The sequence below is a fragment of the Dendropsophus ebraccatus genome, chromosome 6 (genome assembly GCF_027789765.1).
Source record: "Dendropsophus ebraccatus isolate aDenEbr1 chromosome 6, aDenEbr1.pat, whole genome shotgun sequence".
NCBI lineage: Eukaryota > Metazoa > Chordata > Amphibia > Anura > Hylidae > Dendropsophus > Dendropsophus ebraccatus.
Genome location: NC_091459.1, coordinates 50,907,198 through 50,926,758, shown reverse-complemented (window position 1 = coordinate 50,926,758; position 19,561 = coordinate 50,907,198). Strand labels below are relative to the sequence as shown.

Here is a 19,561-nt window from a genome sequence, read left to right as displayed (position 1 = left end):
GTAGGTTTGCAGCAATTGGAGAGTCACATGTTCTCTAAAAACTGCACAAAACACTGCCTCCCCCCTCCCTCTTTGTACACTCACCAATCTCCTGGTCAGGGAGCTGAGCCGCTCTGCTGCTCTTGACTCGTCTAGTCAGGTCTGGGCAAGAGCAGAATGATGCAGGAAGTGTAGATCACGCTCTCTGCACCATGGAGGAGACACCTGGCTGGCCGGGCAGAAGGGGAGGATGTTCCTAATGCCAGCCAGTTCTCTATTATCACTTTGTATTAAATGTAATTCAGTGCAGAGAGACTGGATGTCTCCTTGGGCCCGCTCTCCACTGACTGCTGGGTAAAAAAAGACCCTGGTGGGGCTGGGCCCCTAGTGATGCTGTGGGCCCTGGCACCTGCCCGGGTGCTGACGCCAGCCCTGATCACGCCTGCACTCCATTACTAGAGATGAGAAAAGCGTGTTAGGATTTGTACCAAGCAACACGCTCAGCTTTTGGATCCCGATGTCTGGATGCTCCGTGGAGAAGGTGGAGGCAGCCTGAGAATCGCCTGGAAAAAATGAATTGAACCTATAGCTGTATCCATGTTTTCCAGGTGATCCTTCAGCTTTCTCCACGGAGCGCCCAGATATTGGGATTCAAAAGCTGAGTTGTTGCTTGGTATGAATCCTGACACACTTTGCTCATCTCTAGTAATAAGTATTAAAAAGATTGTTAGTCTCCAGGAGAGGGGGAATATTGAGCATCTATTTTATTTAACCAGATAACCCCTTTAAATCTTTTTCTATTTTTTAACATTTGGATTGGAGATCAACTAAGAGTTTCGAAAACAGATAAAAAACAGAACTCTTCAGACTCCTTTGAAGTACCGTCTCTTAGTCTACATCCGTAAACTGAGGAACAGATGAGAAGCTAAATGATATCAGATGTTCAGATTATCTTCTGTCAACACCAAAGAAATCATCTATTCTAGACAACGTGTTTTCTATAGCATAGCATTTGAGGAGTGCTTCTGATATTACATAATATTATTGCTTAACATAAAACGATACTCCTTTTTAAAAAAAAAAAAAGATGGATATTGTTGGTAACTTAAATATTTTAAAGTTATATTAACTTGGTAAGAAAACTGCTCATAGAGTGGGGCATAGATTTCTCATTAGTTGGCAGTTTTTTTGATGTCGTGCTCATAGAAATTGACGTAACAAGTTAGAAGACTTTTAAGCCTCACATCTTTTCCATTGCATGCCTTGTGACCTGCGCCCGGCTAGAGAAATTCTATATTCTACCACATGATCATTGCATCATGATGGTGTCATGTGCAGGAAATACTTCTCTATTGTGTCAGCAAAAATACTAGGATAAAGTTTTCCTACATAGCTTGCCAACACCTTCCTACTAGAGATATCAGCACATAAAAGCAAAAAAGATAAACCAGTCAATTTGTTTTGCAAGTCATGAAGATTTTGCCATCTCTCAGCTCTCGATCATTATGGCACCTTGCATTTGTACAAGTGCTTGTAAGCTATTATTTAAAAGACCAGCATACTATACCAAAGCAAGGTAAATGAATCTACTGAGTATCGTAATAGTATATCATAAATCACATTACGCACCTCACACTGGGTTTTTTTTTTTCATGCGATTGTGCTTTTTCTGGCAGTTTTCACTATGTGTGAAAAAGAATTGTGGTTTAGGCGTTTTTGTGTGTACCAAGATGGTTAAAAAAAAACAAAAAAACCACCATACACACAGCAATGGCATTTTTTATATGACCAGAACAATCCCATTCAAATCTATAGGAGAAAAAAAGCCACAGTTTGCAGGGAAAAAAAGCATGGTGTATTTTAGAAAAACAGCCACAAAGCCTCAAAAATGCCAGAGAGGAGAGAAAGACGCCACACCAAAAAAAAATACCGCGTGTGTAAGGCTGATCATAAATTACTGGTATTTTTGTGTGTTTTTTTTTCCAAGATTTAAAGTGTTACTGTCATTATAACTTTCAAAATCTAAATCAGCAGTAGATGTGATATACTGCAAGTTTGCAATATACATTCATTATTTATTTATTTTATCTCAAAAAAACAGGAAACAGTCAGAAAACAGGAAGTCCTGTGTATCTCAGGTCATCTGAGCGCTCACAGAGAGAAGGCAGTCATGTGATTAATGGATACATTGAGCCGTGACTCTCTGTACTGGCCGGAATTCCTGTGTTTAGTCTGTGTTTTTTCAACCAGCACAAGTCAGAAAATCTGCCTTCAGGAGACTGGACCTGGATTTCTGGTAAGTTCAGCTTTGTTTTACAGCTTGATAACAACAAAAAAATAATGAATGTATATTGCAAACTTGCTTTATTTCACATCTACTGTTCATTTCACAGTTCACTGCAGTACCAGCTGGATGATGTACACTGCTGCTGAATTCAGATGCAGATTCACTGAATAGCGTCCGCAGAAGCTGACATGTCAGTCTCTTGCAGCGCCCCTAGGGATTCCGGCCGAAGTGTATACCATGTGTATACACTCCAGCCGGGATTCCTTAGAAGGCAGCACTATGCAAGTTCCGTAGTAATCACGGTCGTTGTTACGGTGTGAACATAGCCTAAGGTAGTGTGAAGCCAGCATAACAGAGACTTTATACACAGCTATTTGTGGCAGTTTTTCATTCAGCTTTTAGCCAAAGCCAGAAGTGGATGGGAAGTTTAAGTCTTTTTTTTACATTCTCATTCCTTTTAAATCCAATTATGACCTTGGAGCCTAAAAAATGTAAATTTAAAACTGACACAAAATACTGTTTGTGAACCTTCTCAATACTATATGTGCAGGAGCAAGAAACCTGAAATGTTTCTCTGGCAGATTGTGCAGAGAAGAGTTGTGGCCTTTGCCAGATGCAAAAAGAAAAAGACGATCATAGACGACATCACCTGTGAGACACTGGATATTGTCAGCATTTCTATTATCTGAAGAGCCTGTGTAAAACTAGTATCTACTATGAGTGCAACTGGAGCATGCTAAAGTCCAATCATTTGGCATTTGATTACGGATGGCTAAAGAAGTTGGATGCAGCCCTAGGGAGTTCTAGAAAACATGGATACAGCCATAGGCCATAGGCTTTATTCATGTTTTCTAGAACTCCCTAGGGCTGCACTTATTCAGCCACCAGTACTCACATTGCAAGCGATTCAATTCGAGCATGCTCGAGTGTTGTTCATCTCTAGTATCTACCAATATATGATCACAGTCTAGGGGAACATTGGTCTGAGTATACTATAGGATTTTATTTATTAGTAGCAAGTATATTAGTAGGAAGTATAATATGTATACTGGTATTATTGGTAATACTGGTCTTAGTATACTGGATTCGCCAGCAATTAACCCACTTTACTTTACAGTAGCCGTGTAATGGATGAAATTTTTACAAATCTTATCCACATGCAATGGAAACCCATAGTGAAAGTTGAGCTGCACTGCAGGTTTTATATCCCAGTACGGCAGTTATTCTTGAAGGTTTTACCCACTGCTTTTAACCTTTCAAACTTAACCTTCTCAAACTTTTCTACTGGAGCCTCACCCACCAGACCAAGGCAATGTCTAGGCCTTACCAGACTGACCAAGGGGGTGCCTGGGCCTCACTATCTGTGGTGAAAGTCCATTTAAAACCTGAAAATAATGCTAGGGCTTCCTTTCACCCGTCTCCCAAGCTCTAGATACTGATCATTTAAGTACAAAATAAATTAATAATGTTTCTTAAATAGAGATTTCTGCAAAAAACAAAAGGACTGTGCAGATCGTAGTTAATTTGTTAAAACTGGCTCCTCATCTGGGCCTCACCAACTGCTAGGGGGTGCCTCACTGGTGAGGCCCGTCTCACAGTTTGAGAAGCACTGCTTTAGGCTATGTTCACATTGTAAAGTAAAAGAAAAATACAGCCACTATTTTTTAGTAGTTTGTATTTAGCCATTAAACAACAATCTACCGTTGTTTGAAAGCACTGCTACATTGAATAGCAGTCTATAGAACCATAGCCGTAGTGTATACACCCTGTAAGCGCTATGGCTGTCGTTCTCTGCGGCTGAACAAAATAATTGACAGTTCTATTTTGTGCAGCCACTATTCAGTGTGCGTAAATTCCAATTAAAATAAAGTGATGTTCATCATACCCAAACAATGGTCGATGTTCATACAGTTTGTGAACATGGCATAACTATGTAACTATGTTTTCCAAAGAAAAAGAAGATGGATCCAGTACAGCCAATGGTGAAAAAACTGTTGAAAAATCAAACTTTAATTCATCTTGCTAAAAACCGAGACTCGCTCAAAGGAGTGTAGCGGCTATACGACGCATTTCGCGCATGCTCGCTTAATAATGAGACATGATTACGCGTGCATGCATGAAATACGTTGTCTAGCCGCTACACTCCTGTGAGCGAGTCTCAGTTTTAAGAAAGAAAAATTAAAGTTTTAATTTTTAACAGTTTTCACCATTGGTTGTACTGGATCCATCTTCTTTTTCTTTGGAAAACATAGTTACATAATTATACCATGTTCACAAACTGTATGAACATCGGCCATTGTTTGGGTATGATGTATATCACTTTATTTTAGTTGAAATTCACGCACACTGAATAGTGGCTGCACAAAATAGAACTGTCAATTATTACCATTGGTTGTGCTGGATCCATCTTCTTTTTTCTTCAGAAAACTCTGTTACAAGTGGGCTGGCTACCCGGGATCCATGCACCCTCCAACCTAACAAAAACAGGTGAGCTGACACCACCTACAATTTTTGTATATCTTTCTATGTAACTATGTAACAGCTGTGTTTTCAATATAATAATGTGCTCCAGTAAAGTCAATGGGAAATGGGTCAACAGTGCAGACACTGTATAGAATAACATGATTGATTATGGGCGCGAGTGATGGAATCCATGGCAGGTTAATCGCCTGGATTCTGTAGTGTGAACCCCCCCTAAGACTTTGTTCACACACAGTATTTTTGCTCAGTATTTTGGTCAGTATTTTTAAACCAATACCAAAAGTGGATTGAAAACACAAAAAGGCGATGTTCATACACTGTTGAAATTTAAAGGATGGGCGTCATTTACCAGGCAAATAACAGCTGTTATTTCAAAACAATGGTTGTTGTTTTAAAATAATGGTAATTATTTGCCATTAAATGGTGACCATACACTAAATTTCAACAACGTATAAACATAGCCTTTCTGTGAATACTGTGTGGGAATATAGCCTTAGTTTACTGTCTAAGAATCAGTTTTTGGCTATGTTCACACACAGTATTTCAGTCAGTATTTTGGGCAGTCTTTTTTCTTTCAAGCAAAGCCAGGAGTGGATTGAAAACACAGAAGCTGTGCAATTCTTTCCATTATAATTTTGCCCTGTCAGCTCCACTTCTGGTTTTGGTAAAAAAAAAAATAAAAAAAAGACTAACCAAAAGACTGAAGGAAATACTATGTGTGAACATAGCCTTCATGTTTTGTTGTTGTTTGCACTTATTATTTGTATATACTGTTTTGCATACTTTATGTGCATTGACCATTTTTATGTTTGACTGCAGCTGTAAAAAGGTCAGTTTACGTAAAATTTGTTATTAAGCCTATTATATATTTGTGCCATGCAGAAACCACACGGCTAAAGGTGTTTTTATACAGACAGATTTATCTGACAGGTTTTTTAAACCAAAGTCAGGAACAGACTATAAACAGGGAACAGGTCATAAAGGAAAGACTGAGATTTCTCCTATTTTCAAATCCATTCCTGGCTTTGGCTTCAAATGTTTAGCAGATAATCTTTCTGTGTAAATGGACCCTTAGGGTACTATTACACCAAACAATTTTTCGACGACTAACGATTAACGATAAACGATCTTAAACGACCGCTAAGGCAAACAACCCGAAATCGTTCGCCCAATTACATGGAACGATGATCGTTACTTATGATCGTTCTTGCAGTCGTTTAGTCGTCGGTATTGCGTACATTTCAGCTACGAATTCTTATTCCACTGAACAAAGTGGGAACGATGTGAGAACAATCAAACGAAAAAAATAGGTCCGGATCCTATTAAACGATCAACGATTTCTCGTTGGTCGTTTAATCATTGCCTGCTATTACATGAAATGATTATCGTTCAAATCCGAACGATTTAACGATTTTTGAAACGATAATCGCTCCGTGTAGTACCAGCCTTTGTAAAAGTGATAATAGTCTAATTGGCTACCTGGTTGGAAGATTTGCCCGAATCGGTTGTTCCAGGTACACACCTGCACTTTACACACCTCCCTTCCCCATCTGTCTATGTGAAATAATTGTGTGAATGTTTGCACAAACTCAAACGATCAGCATTTGAATCCCATTGCCTGGAGAAGGTGGGTGCAGCCCAGGGACTGCCTGGAAAACAGATACAGCCATAGCACGAATCGGGACTTTTGTCATATTTGCTAATCTCTAGTGTGTAAATAAATAGAATATTAATTTGAAGCAGCTAATATATTAATACAATTCCATATCTTAAGCCTCCCCCCACCTATGTGCAAATCTTCATGTTCACATACAATCCTAAAATGCCACCTATCGCTTAATTATAGCACATACAAACATATGGCGCATTACGTTATATTAAACAAAGCTTCTCCTGCATCTCAGCAGAAGGGTGAGGCAAAGTAAATGCACCAGTGTACAAAAAAAATCACATCACTGTAATATAATTTTCTGTAATTCTGGATCAGTGTATGAGGTATAACACAGGGAGAACACTGAATGAAATCAGTAAAAAGCATTTAATTTTACATTGAATCTGTTTTAGCCTGATAACTCTTTATATTACAAATCAGGTTTGGTCAGTCACTTAGTACAGCAGAGGCAAAATCAAAATCTCGTAAGTGGATGTATATATATTTGCACCATCATTTATGCTGTCAGTATCTACCACTACCTTTTGCCGCACTAAGGCCTTATTCTTACGTTCTGTATATACAGACAGTATCATGTATCACTCTGATGCAGCTGTGTCAGTACAGAACCACAAAGATTTAGGCTAGATTTACATGTACCGGATCCGCAGAGGATTTCATGCTTTGAATTTGCAGCGAAATCTGCTGCAGATCCCTTGCCTGTTAGTTTCTATGAGAAGACATATTCATAGCAGGATTGACATCCCGCTGCGGGTATGTATGCTAACCCCCACCGGCCGGAGCATACATTAACATTCCACACTCCAGCTTGCTTCAGCGGTTCCCGGCATCCGGATGACCTGCTTGGCCAATCAGTGGCTGCGGGGGGGGGGGGGGGGGGGGGGGGGGGGTGCAGCACACTGATTGGCTGAGCGGGACATACAGCCAGGAACCTGGGAAGCAAGCCAGAGCATGGAGCAGGCAATGTAAGCTCCGGTCGGCGGGGGGTTAACTATGTCTTCTCATATAAACTAACAGGCAAGGGATCCACAACGGATTTCACTTCAAATTTGCAGTGTGAAATCCGCTGCGGATCCGGTAAGTGTGAATCTAGCCTTGAACTGATTGAGAGCTTCCGGCATCATAATAATACATGCCAGGAGGTCTGTTAATCTGGTCAGAGCACATCTTCCATGCATGGGCCATCTTTGCGGAGAGTGGGAATAAGGCCTTAGGGTCCTATTACACAAACCAATTATCAGCAATACTCTAGGCGATAATCGTTTGGTGTAATAGGACAGGTTAAAAGACCACGATCAGCCGACATGTACAATGTGGGCTGATCATGGTCATTCGACATGTTGAAATAGCACGATCATGTCAGTGATGGTCTGCTGCATGTCGGTCTGAGCAATAGAAGCGGCGCCAGCTGACCGCCACTGACTTCAATGGTTAGCCCAAATAATTTAAGAATCAACTGGACTATCCCTCCAGCTGGGCAGAGCCCCCCACCCCCCACTCCTCCCCTGGACATGTATTAGCACCGGCAGCGAGCGGGGAACCAGGGGGAAGCTAGTGCTGAACTGACACGTCAACACTCACTTGCCGCCATTATCATGCCGTGTCATAAAGCCTTTAGATTGGTGAAGTTTATTATTACATGCATGATAGTATCATTGTCTGAAAATTAATGGGAACCAATCAGGCCAATTGGGCTGATTTGGTTCCCTGGAGTGCTGTATAAAGCTACTGTGCAGCTTGTGGCACATACCGGCCATGGCTGCAGCAGCAGCTTTATACTTGAGAGAATGAAGTTTAATCCTCCCACCTGTGGCAGGGAGAGGCACTGCAGGTAGTCATCTGGGTGGCTCCCTGCCTGTATCTAGTGACCACTCTCTCCCTGTCAGCGTGCTAGGCGCTGGGAGAGGCACCAGTAACAGGCCTCTGTTTGTCAATCATCCCCACCAAGCGGGAGAGAGTGGTGGGAGCCACCCAGATGAATACCTGCCGCCCCTCTCCCTGCCGCACGTGAGGGGGATTAAACAATGTTTTCTGGATATAAAGTTGCTGGTGCAACCGCGGCCGATATGTGCTGCGAGCTGCAAAGGAGCTTTATACAGTGCTGCAGGGAGCCAAATCAGCCCAACTGGGCTGATAGGTTCCCTTTAAGGAAATTTTGCACAAGATACTGTAGTATTATCTATATATGTGTAAAGCAGGTCATTTATATAAAAATACAATTAGTCACCATTTAGTTTACAATAGTCTCAAAAGTTGGTAGGAATGTCTTCAGCTGTAATATTTCCGCTAATGGTTGTTTCCGATCTGGGTAAAAATCCAGACCTGTGAGCAATTCAACATCTCTGACACGAGCAGCATGAGCCTTTAGCCTCTCTTCCACCCATTCTTCTCCTAGTTCATTATCCTGAAAAGTATAAAATAGGGGAAATACATTACTACCTCAATGCATTATCTTGTCTTGGCTTCAAATGTAATTAAACTAAATAATATGCCCACAAAAGTCATTAAAAAATGAATGACGGGTAATTTATGAATACTCAATATGCAAAGCGGTTCCTATGAAGAGCTGCAGAGCTTGGTTACAAAGATGTGCTGGGCGTTCCAGTGGAGAGTAGACTTGACTCTGATCCTTGCTCTATTGACTTTTATTGTAGGAAATCTCTGGAGGGCTCTCGATCTACTTAAAGCAACTCTGTACCCACAATATGCCCACCCCAACCGCTTGTACCTTCGGATAGCTGCTTTTAATCTAAGATCTGTCCTCAGGTCCGTTGTTTTTTAGGACAATAATTGCATCACCTGCCGAACGGACCCCAGGACAGATCTTGGATTAAAAGCAGCTATCCGAAGGTACAAGTGGTTTGGGGGGGGGGTCAGATTGTGGGTACAGAGTTGCTTTAAATAATTCAGGAGCTATTCACTCAAACTGATCCCTGTTCAAAGATTCATTTATTCTCTTGGCCTGTAGGCACACATATTATAACCATACTTATACCGACAATCTCACTTGCTTCCATTTCAGAAGCCACCTGGCTAGGTGGTCCGTTGGTAGAAATTGTGTGATGTATCAGTCATCCACTCCACACAGAAATTTCTTCCAGCTTGGGTATAGGTCCTATTACATTTGGTGTAATAGTGCATCTTGAAAGGCAATGATCAGCCGGCATGCACAATGTTGGCTGATTGTGGTCTTTCAACATGCTGAAAGAGCCCAATTTGTGCAGTGACAGTCTGCTGTGGAGGTCTGCCGCTGACTCCAATGGGCACCTCAAACGATTTAAGGATCATTCAGGTGGTCCCTCCCGCTGTTCCCTGGTTTCTGTCTGTGCGTATAATAGCATAGGCAGAGAGCAGGGAACTGGGGGAAGCAAGAGCTGACTTGACAGGTCGACGCTTGCTTCCCCCTGATTATTGTGCTGTGTAATAGGGCCTTACATGGCCTGATCACTAATGTAAGCAAGTGCCGATCTGCTAGATTGGTGCTCGATTACTGCGCCTATTACATGGCTCGATAATCTTTAGCGATGTCCGTGCAGGTCTTACCCTAGTGTAAAATAATAAACCTTATACATATCTCTCCATGTTCCCCAGTCTTATTCTTGCTTCTACCCGCAGCCACCAATGGAATTTCTGAGATGGTCCATGAAGTCAAAGGCCGTTCTGCCAATCACTTGCCGAGACGGGACAGTGCCGCAGCAAGTGATTGGCTGAGCGGCCTGTCCCTTCAGAGACTGGCTCAGAAGTTCCAGTGGCAGCTGCGGGCAGAGGGCAGAAGTGAGAAGGGCATCAGGGAGCACAGAGAGGTATGTATAAGGTTTATTGATTTTTAGGCTGGAATAAATAACGATTAGCCGATGATTGTTTCATCAGCTGATTGTTGTCTTTATTTACAAAGAGTGAAAATCTGCTGAATCTGCCTGATTTGCCAGATTAGAACAGGGTAAGTGTGAAATACGGCAGAAGGTGGTACAATGTATTATATGCTATTAATGAGGGAGCGGGCAAAGTCCAATATTCCTCATTAAGAGGGGGTGCACAGTGCATTAAGGGGCCCAGTGCATTATACTGTATCTTAGAGGTGGGCATGGTCATTATAACTTATGGATTATTCCTTATTAAGGGGAATGAAGTGCATTATACCTCATTAAGTGGGGCTGCAGTGCATTAAAAAGTAAGAAGAGACAATATAAGTTAATAAGAGGGGCACAGTGTAATATAGAATAGGGTTACAATGCAGTATAACTGAAGGGACTCACAGTGTATCCCATAAATGGGGGCACAGTGTGTTATATCCCATTAATGGGAGCACAGAGTATTATATCTCATTATAAATTATTGAGGGGGCCTAGTGTATATTAATATACATTAAGGGGTATAGTGTATTATAATTAATTTCTATTTGTAGCAGTATTATATTCAGAGGGGTGATGGTGGAATGCACCAAACTGAATCTTGGCCTGAGGTACTAGAAAATCTAGTTACACCTCTGACTCTGACAGTAGCTGTCCTTCTGTCACAGAGAGAAAGGCCCTGATCAGGACTGCCCTACTGCTGAAGGCAGACTCTTGTGGCACTGCCCTGTTATGGTAGGGAGGAGCTGAGAAGGGGCAGGACACTGACAACTGGATTGCCGCTACAGGCAAGGACTGCATCCAAGACCCAGGAGATTGCATGATAGTCAGGTTGTATAAAAGCTATGAACCAAGGGTAGAGAACTAGTGTATTGGCTATCCACCACAGGGACCTAATCGCAGGCTTCCTAGTTGCAAGCTTCTGCAGACCCCTGATGAAGGCAGTCATGCACTGACAGAACATGTGGGGTTGGGTTGTGCCAGGACCATTCCTCCTGCTACCTCTGCATCTAATATTTGTTTGGTGAGGTTGTATCATATAGGTTTATGTTTATACCATATTGAGCTACATTATTATTACTTGTCCTGCGACACCTTATTGATTTGAGTATGTGGTTATGCATTACACTATTGCGCAGGACCTTGCCAGCTGATTGTACATGTGGAGTGAGGCCTTTTAATGCATTTCATGTATGTGTGGCTGTGGAGTGGGGATAGGACTCTCCCCCCCCCCCCCTCCCTCTGTGATGGTGTCCTAGGAGGTTAAGACATTAAAAAGGCCATGTTAAACTGTTAAGTTGGTGTGTGCAGCGTAATAAAGAACTTATAAGCCACTGTGCTTGGTATTCTCCCACGCTCCAAAAGCCCCCACACATGTATGCAAAACAAAAACAATATAAATGCACTGTGGACAAGCAGAAAACACAGATTGCCACAAGATTTTACATTTTTAGAGACTAAAATATGAAATCTTCACTACTCTCTATTTTAAAGTATACCCCAGAGATTGTGAACTTGTTGAGCTGAATGGGGAATTTGTTTAGTGGCTCTTCCTCTGTAATCAGCATACCATGTTCCAAAGTTATGAAATTGAAAGAAAACACATAGGTTTGGAATTCTTTGCTACTTTTAGCAGTAAACACTGGGTAGGGAATTAACTAAACCATTTCCCATTTCCCACCACCTGTTTCCTCTTTGGTTCCAGTGAGATTTAGCAGGATGCTAGCAATATGTCATAACTTCTGAAGAAGAGGACTTCTTGATCGTCCTATAGCAGCACACAAATGGATTAAAGGGGTTATCCAGCGCTACAAAAACATGGCCACTTTCTTCCAGAGACAACCCCAGAGACAACCCCACTCTTGTCTCCAGCTTGGGCTGGGTTTTTCTGCTCAGTTCCATTGAAATGAATGGAGCTTAATTGCAAACTGCACCTGAACTGGAGACAAGAGGCCATGTTTTTGTAGCGCTGGTAAGTGTACGCCCGCCAAAACCCGTGCCTTAACGCAAACGGGCGTACATTTACGCCCGAGGTTTACCCGATCGCTGTGTGTAAACACACGGCGATCGGGTAATGATGGCTGCTGTAACATACAGCAGGCCATCGTAGCTTGTCAGCACGGGGGGTGGATTACACCCCCCATGCTGACGATCGCTGTAATTGGCTGATTTATTCAAATTAGCCAACTACAGTGATTTTCCGGTTCCCGGGTCATCGGTGACCCGGGGACCCGGAATTCAATGGTGATTGGTGCTGTCCGAGAAAGCACCAATCACCATTAGTGTGTACAGAGGAGGAGGCCACGGTGCCATCCCCCAGATCGCCGCTATTGGCCGGCCAGCCCCGGCCGGCCAATGGCGGCGATCACAGTAAAAATAAATATTATTACTTTTCTCTGCACCCCTCAGCTAGGTAGCTGAGAGGTGCAGAGAAGTTGTGTGTGGTGTGTGAGCACCATACTCACCGGATCCCGGCGTCCGGACGGAAGATCTGCGGTCCCGCGGCGTCCTCGTGGTTCTTGGTCGTGGTTCTCGGCTCCCCTCGGCTCCGCTCGGCTCCCGTCGGCTTTTTTCGCCGATCTTCGGCCAGGTACCTTGCACTGCCCCCTAGCGGCTGATTAGTGTATATAATACACTATTCAGTGGCTTTGGGGTGAAGAGGTTGTTTTTTTTTTCCCCAGTTTTTTTTTTTTTTTTTAGCGCCCTTCCACCGCTGAGTGCTGATCAGCATCGCACGTAAGTGCGCCGCTGATCAGCAACTCCTCTTTTTTGGCGTAGGTTTTTTTTTGCCCCATTCCCCCCCTTTTTTTCTATATCCTACCGCCACTGTCTGCTGATAAGTACCGCACATAAGTGCGGCATTTATCAGCAACTCCTTTTTTGGCGTAGGTTTTTTTTCCTCCCTTACTGTGAAAAACACGTATAAAACACTACATTACACTACACTACCCAACATTACACATTACACTACTTGAAATAAAGTTTTACACTACACCACTACACTACATCACATTTACATACCCCCCATACACCAATCCCCGTATAATAATGTCCCAGAGAGTGTTTTCGGTGGAGGAGGCATACGAGCTTATTGCCTCCGACACCGAAACGGCCAGTGAGGATGAATGGGGGGATCCTTCTTTCCTCCATTCATCCTCATCCTCATTATCATTATCATCATCATCATCCAGTGATGATGACTATCGACCTAAGCGTCCAAGGAGGACACCTCGGGCTGCCCGCCAGACACGTCGTCCCACTTTTTCAAGCTCTATTTCTCTGATGACCTTGTAAATTTGATGGTGGCGCAAACAAACTTGTACATGCACCAATTTCTAGCCCAGAACCCCTCCTCTTCTTTTGCTAGGCCCATGGCGTGGACCCCTGTTGATGCAGCCGAAATGTCAAAATTTTGGGGGCTCCTGCTGCACATGGGCCTAGGAAAAAAACCCACAATTCGGCATTACTGGAGTGGGGATATTATATATAATACCCCACTTTACAGTATGGCCATGGCACGGTTTCGATTTGAAGCCCTCCTAAAATTTTTGCATTACAATGACAATGCAAGGTGCCCCCCGCGGGATGATCCCTCATATGACCGACTGTACAAAGTACGGCCGGTCATAGAGCACTTCTCAGCCAAATTTACTGAGATGTGTATATCAGAGAAATACATCTCAGTAGATAAGTCCCTCCTGAGCTTCAAAGGAAGACTCCATTTCTCCCAGTACCTTCCCAATAAAAGATCACGGTATGGCGTGAAATTATACAAACTCTGTGAGAGTACCTCAGGGTACACTTACAGATTTAGAGTATATGAGGGTAGGGACACCCAAATCCAGCCCCCAGAATGCCCCCCCATCCTTAAAGTTAGTGGGAAGATCGTTTGGGAACTGATCTTCCCACTGCTGGATAAAGGTTATCACCTGTACGTTGATAACTTTTATACCAGCATCCCCCTGTTTCGGTCCCTCGCTGCCCGAGCTACTGTAGTTTGCGGCATGATCCGAAAAAATCAAAGGGGCCTCCCAAGTCACCCTGTTAGACAACTGATGCAAAGGGGGGAGAGCAAGGCCTATGCCTGTGAAAATATGTTGTAAGTCAAATATAAGGACAAGCACGATGTCCTTATTTTGACCACAATTCACAGGAATAGCACCACCCCTGTCACTGTACGTGGTACCACAAACGTGGTGAACAAACCTGATTGTGTTCTTGACTACAATCAGTATATGGGAGGAGTTGATCTCTCAGATCAAGTCCTCAAGCCATATAACGCCACGAGAAAAACCAGAACGTGGTATAAAAAGGTGGCCGTATATCTGGTACAAACAGTGATGTACAACCCTTTTGTTTTGTACCGATGTGCCGACCACCCGGGGAAATTCCTTGATTTCCAGGAAGCAGTAATCAAAGCCCTGATATTCGGCAGCCATAGAGAGGGCCCCAGCGCTTCTGGTTATGAAGGACCCTGTATCGTACAGGGACAACATTTTCCTGGTGAAGTCCCACACACTGGAAAAAAGGGGAGATCCCAAAAGAAGTGCAGAGTGTGCCACAAAAGGGGGATCAGGAGGGACACCATTTACCAGTGTGACACCTGTCCTGATCACCCCGGCCTCTGCATAAAGGATTGCTTCAAGGAGTACCACACGTCATTGGAGATCTAAATTTTCTAAATTCTGTCCCTTATTCTTATTTCAGGGGTCACGTTGATCCAGGGATTATTCTGATTGCCATTATGGACTCAGGAAGGAATTTTTCCCCTGTGATGAGGCTACTGTTTTCTGCCTCACGAGGGTTTTTTGCCTTCCTCTGGATCAACACAGGTTGAATTTGATGGACTCCTGTCCTTTTCAACCTTATAAACTAATAATTGGCCTAATACCCCCAAATAAATTAAAATTGTCTCTTTTCCCCAACTAAATAGGCATGGCCACCATTCCCATTAGAGACTTGCCATGTTGCATTTTCAACGCTTCTGTGCTTCCAGGACAGTAGAAACCCCCCACAAGTGACCCCATTCTGAAAACTACACCCCATAAGGAATCTAACAAGGGGGGCAGCGGGGATATGGCCCCCTGGTGATGGGCACATTAGTGCTGTGAAAGTGAAAAAAATTGTATTTTTCATCTTTACAGCACATGTTCAACATATGTGCCCGTCACCAGTGGGGTCCATATGCTCACTACACCCCTTGTTAGATTCCTTATGGGGTGTAGTTTCCAGAATGGGGTCACCTGTGGTGGGTTTCTACTGTTCTGGCAGCACAGGAGCTTTGTTAATGTGACATGGCCTCCATCCTCCATTCCAGCCTCTAAATGGCGCTCTGTCCCTTTGGTGGCTTGCCCTGTGCCCATATGGCACATTATATCCACATCTGGGGTATTTTCGTACTCAAGGGAAAGTACCCTACACGTTTTGTGTTTAATTTCTCTTTTAACCCCTTGTGGAAATGAAAAAAAATCAAGGCTAGACCAACATTAAGTGTAAAAAAAATAAAAATTTTTACACTAAATCATTGATCTTGTCTTTATTTTTTCGTTTTCACAAGGGGTTAAAAGATAAAAAAGACACGAATTGTGTAGCGCAATTTCCTGCAAGCACGGAAATACCCCACATGTGGATATAAAGCGCCATGTGGGTGCAGGGTAAGCCTCCAAAGGGAAGGAGCGCCATTTGGCTAGAATGGATGGGGAATGCCATGTCACATTTACAAAGGCCCTGTGTTGCCAAGACACTGAAAACCCCCCACAAGTGACCCCATTCTGGAAACTGCACCTCTCAATAAATCTAACAGGGGGTGCAGTGAGGATATGGACCCCTTAATGACGGGCACATTTGTGCTGTGAAAATGAAAAAAAAAAAAAAATTCACTTTCACGTCACATTGTTCCACATTTGTGCCAATCACCAGTGGGGTACATATGCTCACTGCACCCCTTGTTAGATTCCTTGAGGGGTGTAGTTTCCAGAATGGGGTCACTTGTGGAGGTTTACCACTGTCCTGGCAGCATAGGGTCTTTGTAAATGTGACATGGCCCTCGAAATCTATTCCAGCCAAATCCAGCCTCCAAAAGCCAAATAGTGCACCTTTCCTTTGGAGGCCCGTCTTGCGGCCGCATGGCGCTTTATGTCCACGTGTGGGGTATTTCCGTACTCGGGACAAACTGCTCTACACGTTTTGTGTTTTTATTTCTCTTTTAAACCCTTGTGAAAATGAAAAATTCACGGCTAGGCCAATGTTTAAGTGTAAAAAATGTAATTTTTACACAACATCATTGATCTAGTCTTGACATTTCTCATTTGCAAAAGGGGTTAAAAGAGAAGAAACAAAACAAAACATGTAGAGAAACTTCCCCTGAGTACGGAAATACCCCACATGTGGACTTAAGGCGCTATACGGCCGCAAGACGAGCCTCCAATGGGAAGGAGCGCCATTTAGCTTTTTGGGGATGGATTTGGGTAGAATGGATTTCGAGGGCCATGTTGCATTTACAAACTCCCTGTGCTGCCAAGCCAGTGAAAAGACCTCACAAGTGACCCCATTATGGACACCACCCCTCAAGGACTGTAACAAGGGGTGTAGTGAGCATATGGACCCCACTGGTGACAAGCACAAATGTGGAACAATGTGGCGTGAAAATGAAATATAAAATTTTTTACACTATAATGTTGGTCTAGCCTTGATTTTTTCATTTTCACAAGGGGTTAAAAGAGAAAACAACACACAAAATGTGTAGAGTAATTTCCCCCCGAGTCCGTAAATACCCCACATGTGGACATAAAGCGCCATGTGGGCGCAGGACAAGCCTCCGAAGGAAAGGAGCGCCATTTGGATTTTGGAGGCTGGATTTGGCCAGAATGGATGATGAACACCATGTCGCATTTACAGAGCCCTCGTGTTGCCAACACACTGAAAACCCCCCACAAGTGACCCCATTCTGGAAACTACACCTACAAGGAATCTAACAAGGGGTGCAGTGAGGATATGGACCCCTTGATGACAGGCACATTTGTGCCGTGAATGTGAAAAAATTTTAATTTTCCCTTTTACGTCACATTGTTCCATATTTGTGCCCGTCACCAGTGGGGTCCATATGCTCACTGCACCCCTTGTTAGATTCCTTAAGGGGTGTAGTTTCCAGAATGGGGTCCCTTGTGGGGGGTTTCCAGTGTTTTGGCAGCACGAGGGCTCTGTAAATGCAACGTGGCCCTTGAAATCCATTCCAGTGAAATCCAGCTTCCAAAAGCCAATTGGCGCTCCTTCCCTTTGGAGGCTCGTGCTGCGCCCACTTGGCACTTTATGTCCACATGTGGGATATTTCCGTACTCAAGAGAAACTGTGCTGCACGTTTTTTGGGTTGTTATTCCTTTTATCCCTTTGTGAAAATGAAAAATTGAAGGCTAAAACAACGTTTTAGTGTAAAAACCGTTTTTTTCTTTTTTCACGCCATATTGCTCTGAAAATCTGTGAAGCACCTGTGGGGTCCAGATCCTCACCGCACCCCTTGTTACATTCCTCGAGGGGTGTAGTTTTGTAAATGGTGTCCCTTTAGGGGTGTTTTTTAGGTTTTGGCACCCCAGAGCCTCTGCCAACCTGAAGTGGCACAGTCAAAAATGACCAAATAAAATGGAGGCATTGAAATTCACTAGGCGCTCCCTTATATCTGAGGCTTGTGGTTGTGTCAAATAGCGCAATAGGGCCACATATGGGGTATTTCTATAAACTGCAGAAATGGGGCAATCAATATTGGGGTGCATTTCTCTGGTAATAGGTTTACAATTATGAAAAATATTGGATTACAATAAAAGTGACACAGGTCATATTCATAAAATTTGGCTCGGTCCTTAAAGAGAACCAATCACCTGAAATTAACTGTCCCTATAATAAAAGATTCTCTGTCCCTAAGTCTAGTCCTGAAGATACAGACTGCCTGTGCAGTCTGTATCTTATGCTTTTACCTAATCCTGTAAAGCGGAGCAGTAAGGATGGGGGCGGCCATCTTGATGACGTCACAGTGGTGCGTTCCAACGCTGGAACGCAAGGGACGTCATCAAGATGGCGCCCGGCTTTACTGCACCGCTACAGAGGAGTGGGTAAAGTATAAGATACAGACTGCACAGGCAGTCTGTATCTTCAGAAATAAACTTCATGAAGATACAGACTGCCTTTGCAGTCTGTATCTTATACTTTACCCACTCCTCTGTAGCGGTGCAGTAAAGCCGGGCGCCATCTTGATTACGTCCCTTGCGTTCCAGCGCTGGAACGCACCACTGACGTCATCAAGATGGCCGCCCCCGGCCTTACTGCTCTGCTCCGCTCCGCTATACAGCTATAGGTAAGAGAATAAGATACAGACTGCACAGGCAGTCTGTATCTTCAGGAATAGACTAATAGGCCCAGTTAGGATATTTATACACAGCGATCTCGCGCTGTATAGCGCGGGATCACTGTGTACTTACAGAGCGGTGGCAAAGGCTCATGGGAGCCCTTCCTCCGCTCGGCATGCCGGGAGCTTCCTGTCGCGCGCCGGCTCTTTTCAAAAGAGCCGGCGCGAGACACTAAAAGAAAATAGGTATATTGCGAAAACGCGGCCCTAAAAGTAATTAATTTAAATTACAAATATTAATAAAATAACAATTTTAATCTAATTATCGAAAAAAAAAATTTTAATTTCCGCCCATGATTGGTTCTCTTTAAGGCCATTTTAGGCCCGGTCCTTAAGGGGTTAAACACTCGCTCATGCCCAGATAAAAGTGGTGTTGATTAGCAGTAAAAATATTTAATTCAAACCAATTAAGGAGGCAAAAACCGGGTAGCTGATTTGCTACTATTATACATCTTGATGATCGTGCAGAACAGTTTTTTATAGAAAATAATAGGAATGTATACTTGCCTGTCCACACTCTTAGATGTCCTCCTGCCTGTTTCCAGTTGACTGGAGCCACTTATGAAGCTTCTAAACCCATCTCTGAAGTGACAGACTGCTCAGCCAATCACTCACAGAGATTAAACAGTGCCGCTGCCAGTGATTGGCTGAGTGGCCTGTCACTTTAAAGACAGATGTAAAAGCTTCAGCGGCAGCTCAAGTCGGCAGGGAACAAGCAGGAGGACATTGGGGGAACGTGGACAGGTGAGTATACATTATTATTTTCTATATACTTTAATCAGCCGCACACTTCCTTTTACACAGAGCGATACGTGGTCGGCAGTCGATAATCTGCTCAAACTGGACTGATTGCGTAGATAAATGACCCGTGTATTAGGGTCGTAAGGTTGAAAGTC

General features: G+C 43.4%; 1 protein-coding gene across 1 annotated transcript in view; it reads right to left on the bottom strand.

Annotated features, from left to right (window-relative positions):
• Positions 1 to 7,465: 7,465 nt before the first annotated feature.
• The window catches only part of ENPP3 (ectonucleotide pyrophosphatase/phosphodiesterase 3), a 92,038-nt gene continuing 79,942 nt past the window's right edge, over positions 7,466 to 19,561 (bottom strand). The window contains exon 25 of the mRNA XM_069974970.1: positions 7,466 to 8,823. Within this exon, the coding sequence (XP_069831071.1) occupies positions 8,650 to 8,823 (174 nt within the window). The 3' untranslated portion in view covers positions 7,466 to 8,649. The remainder of the gene's footprint in view (positions 8,824 to 19,561) is intronic.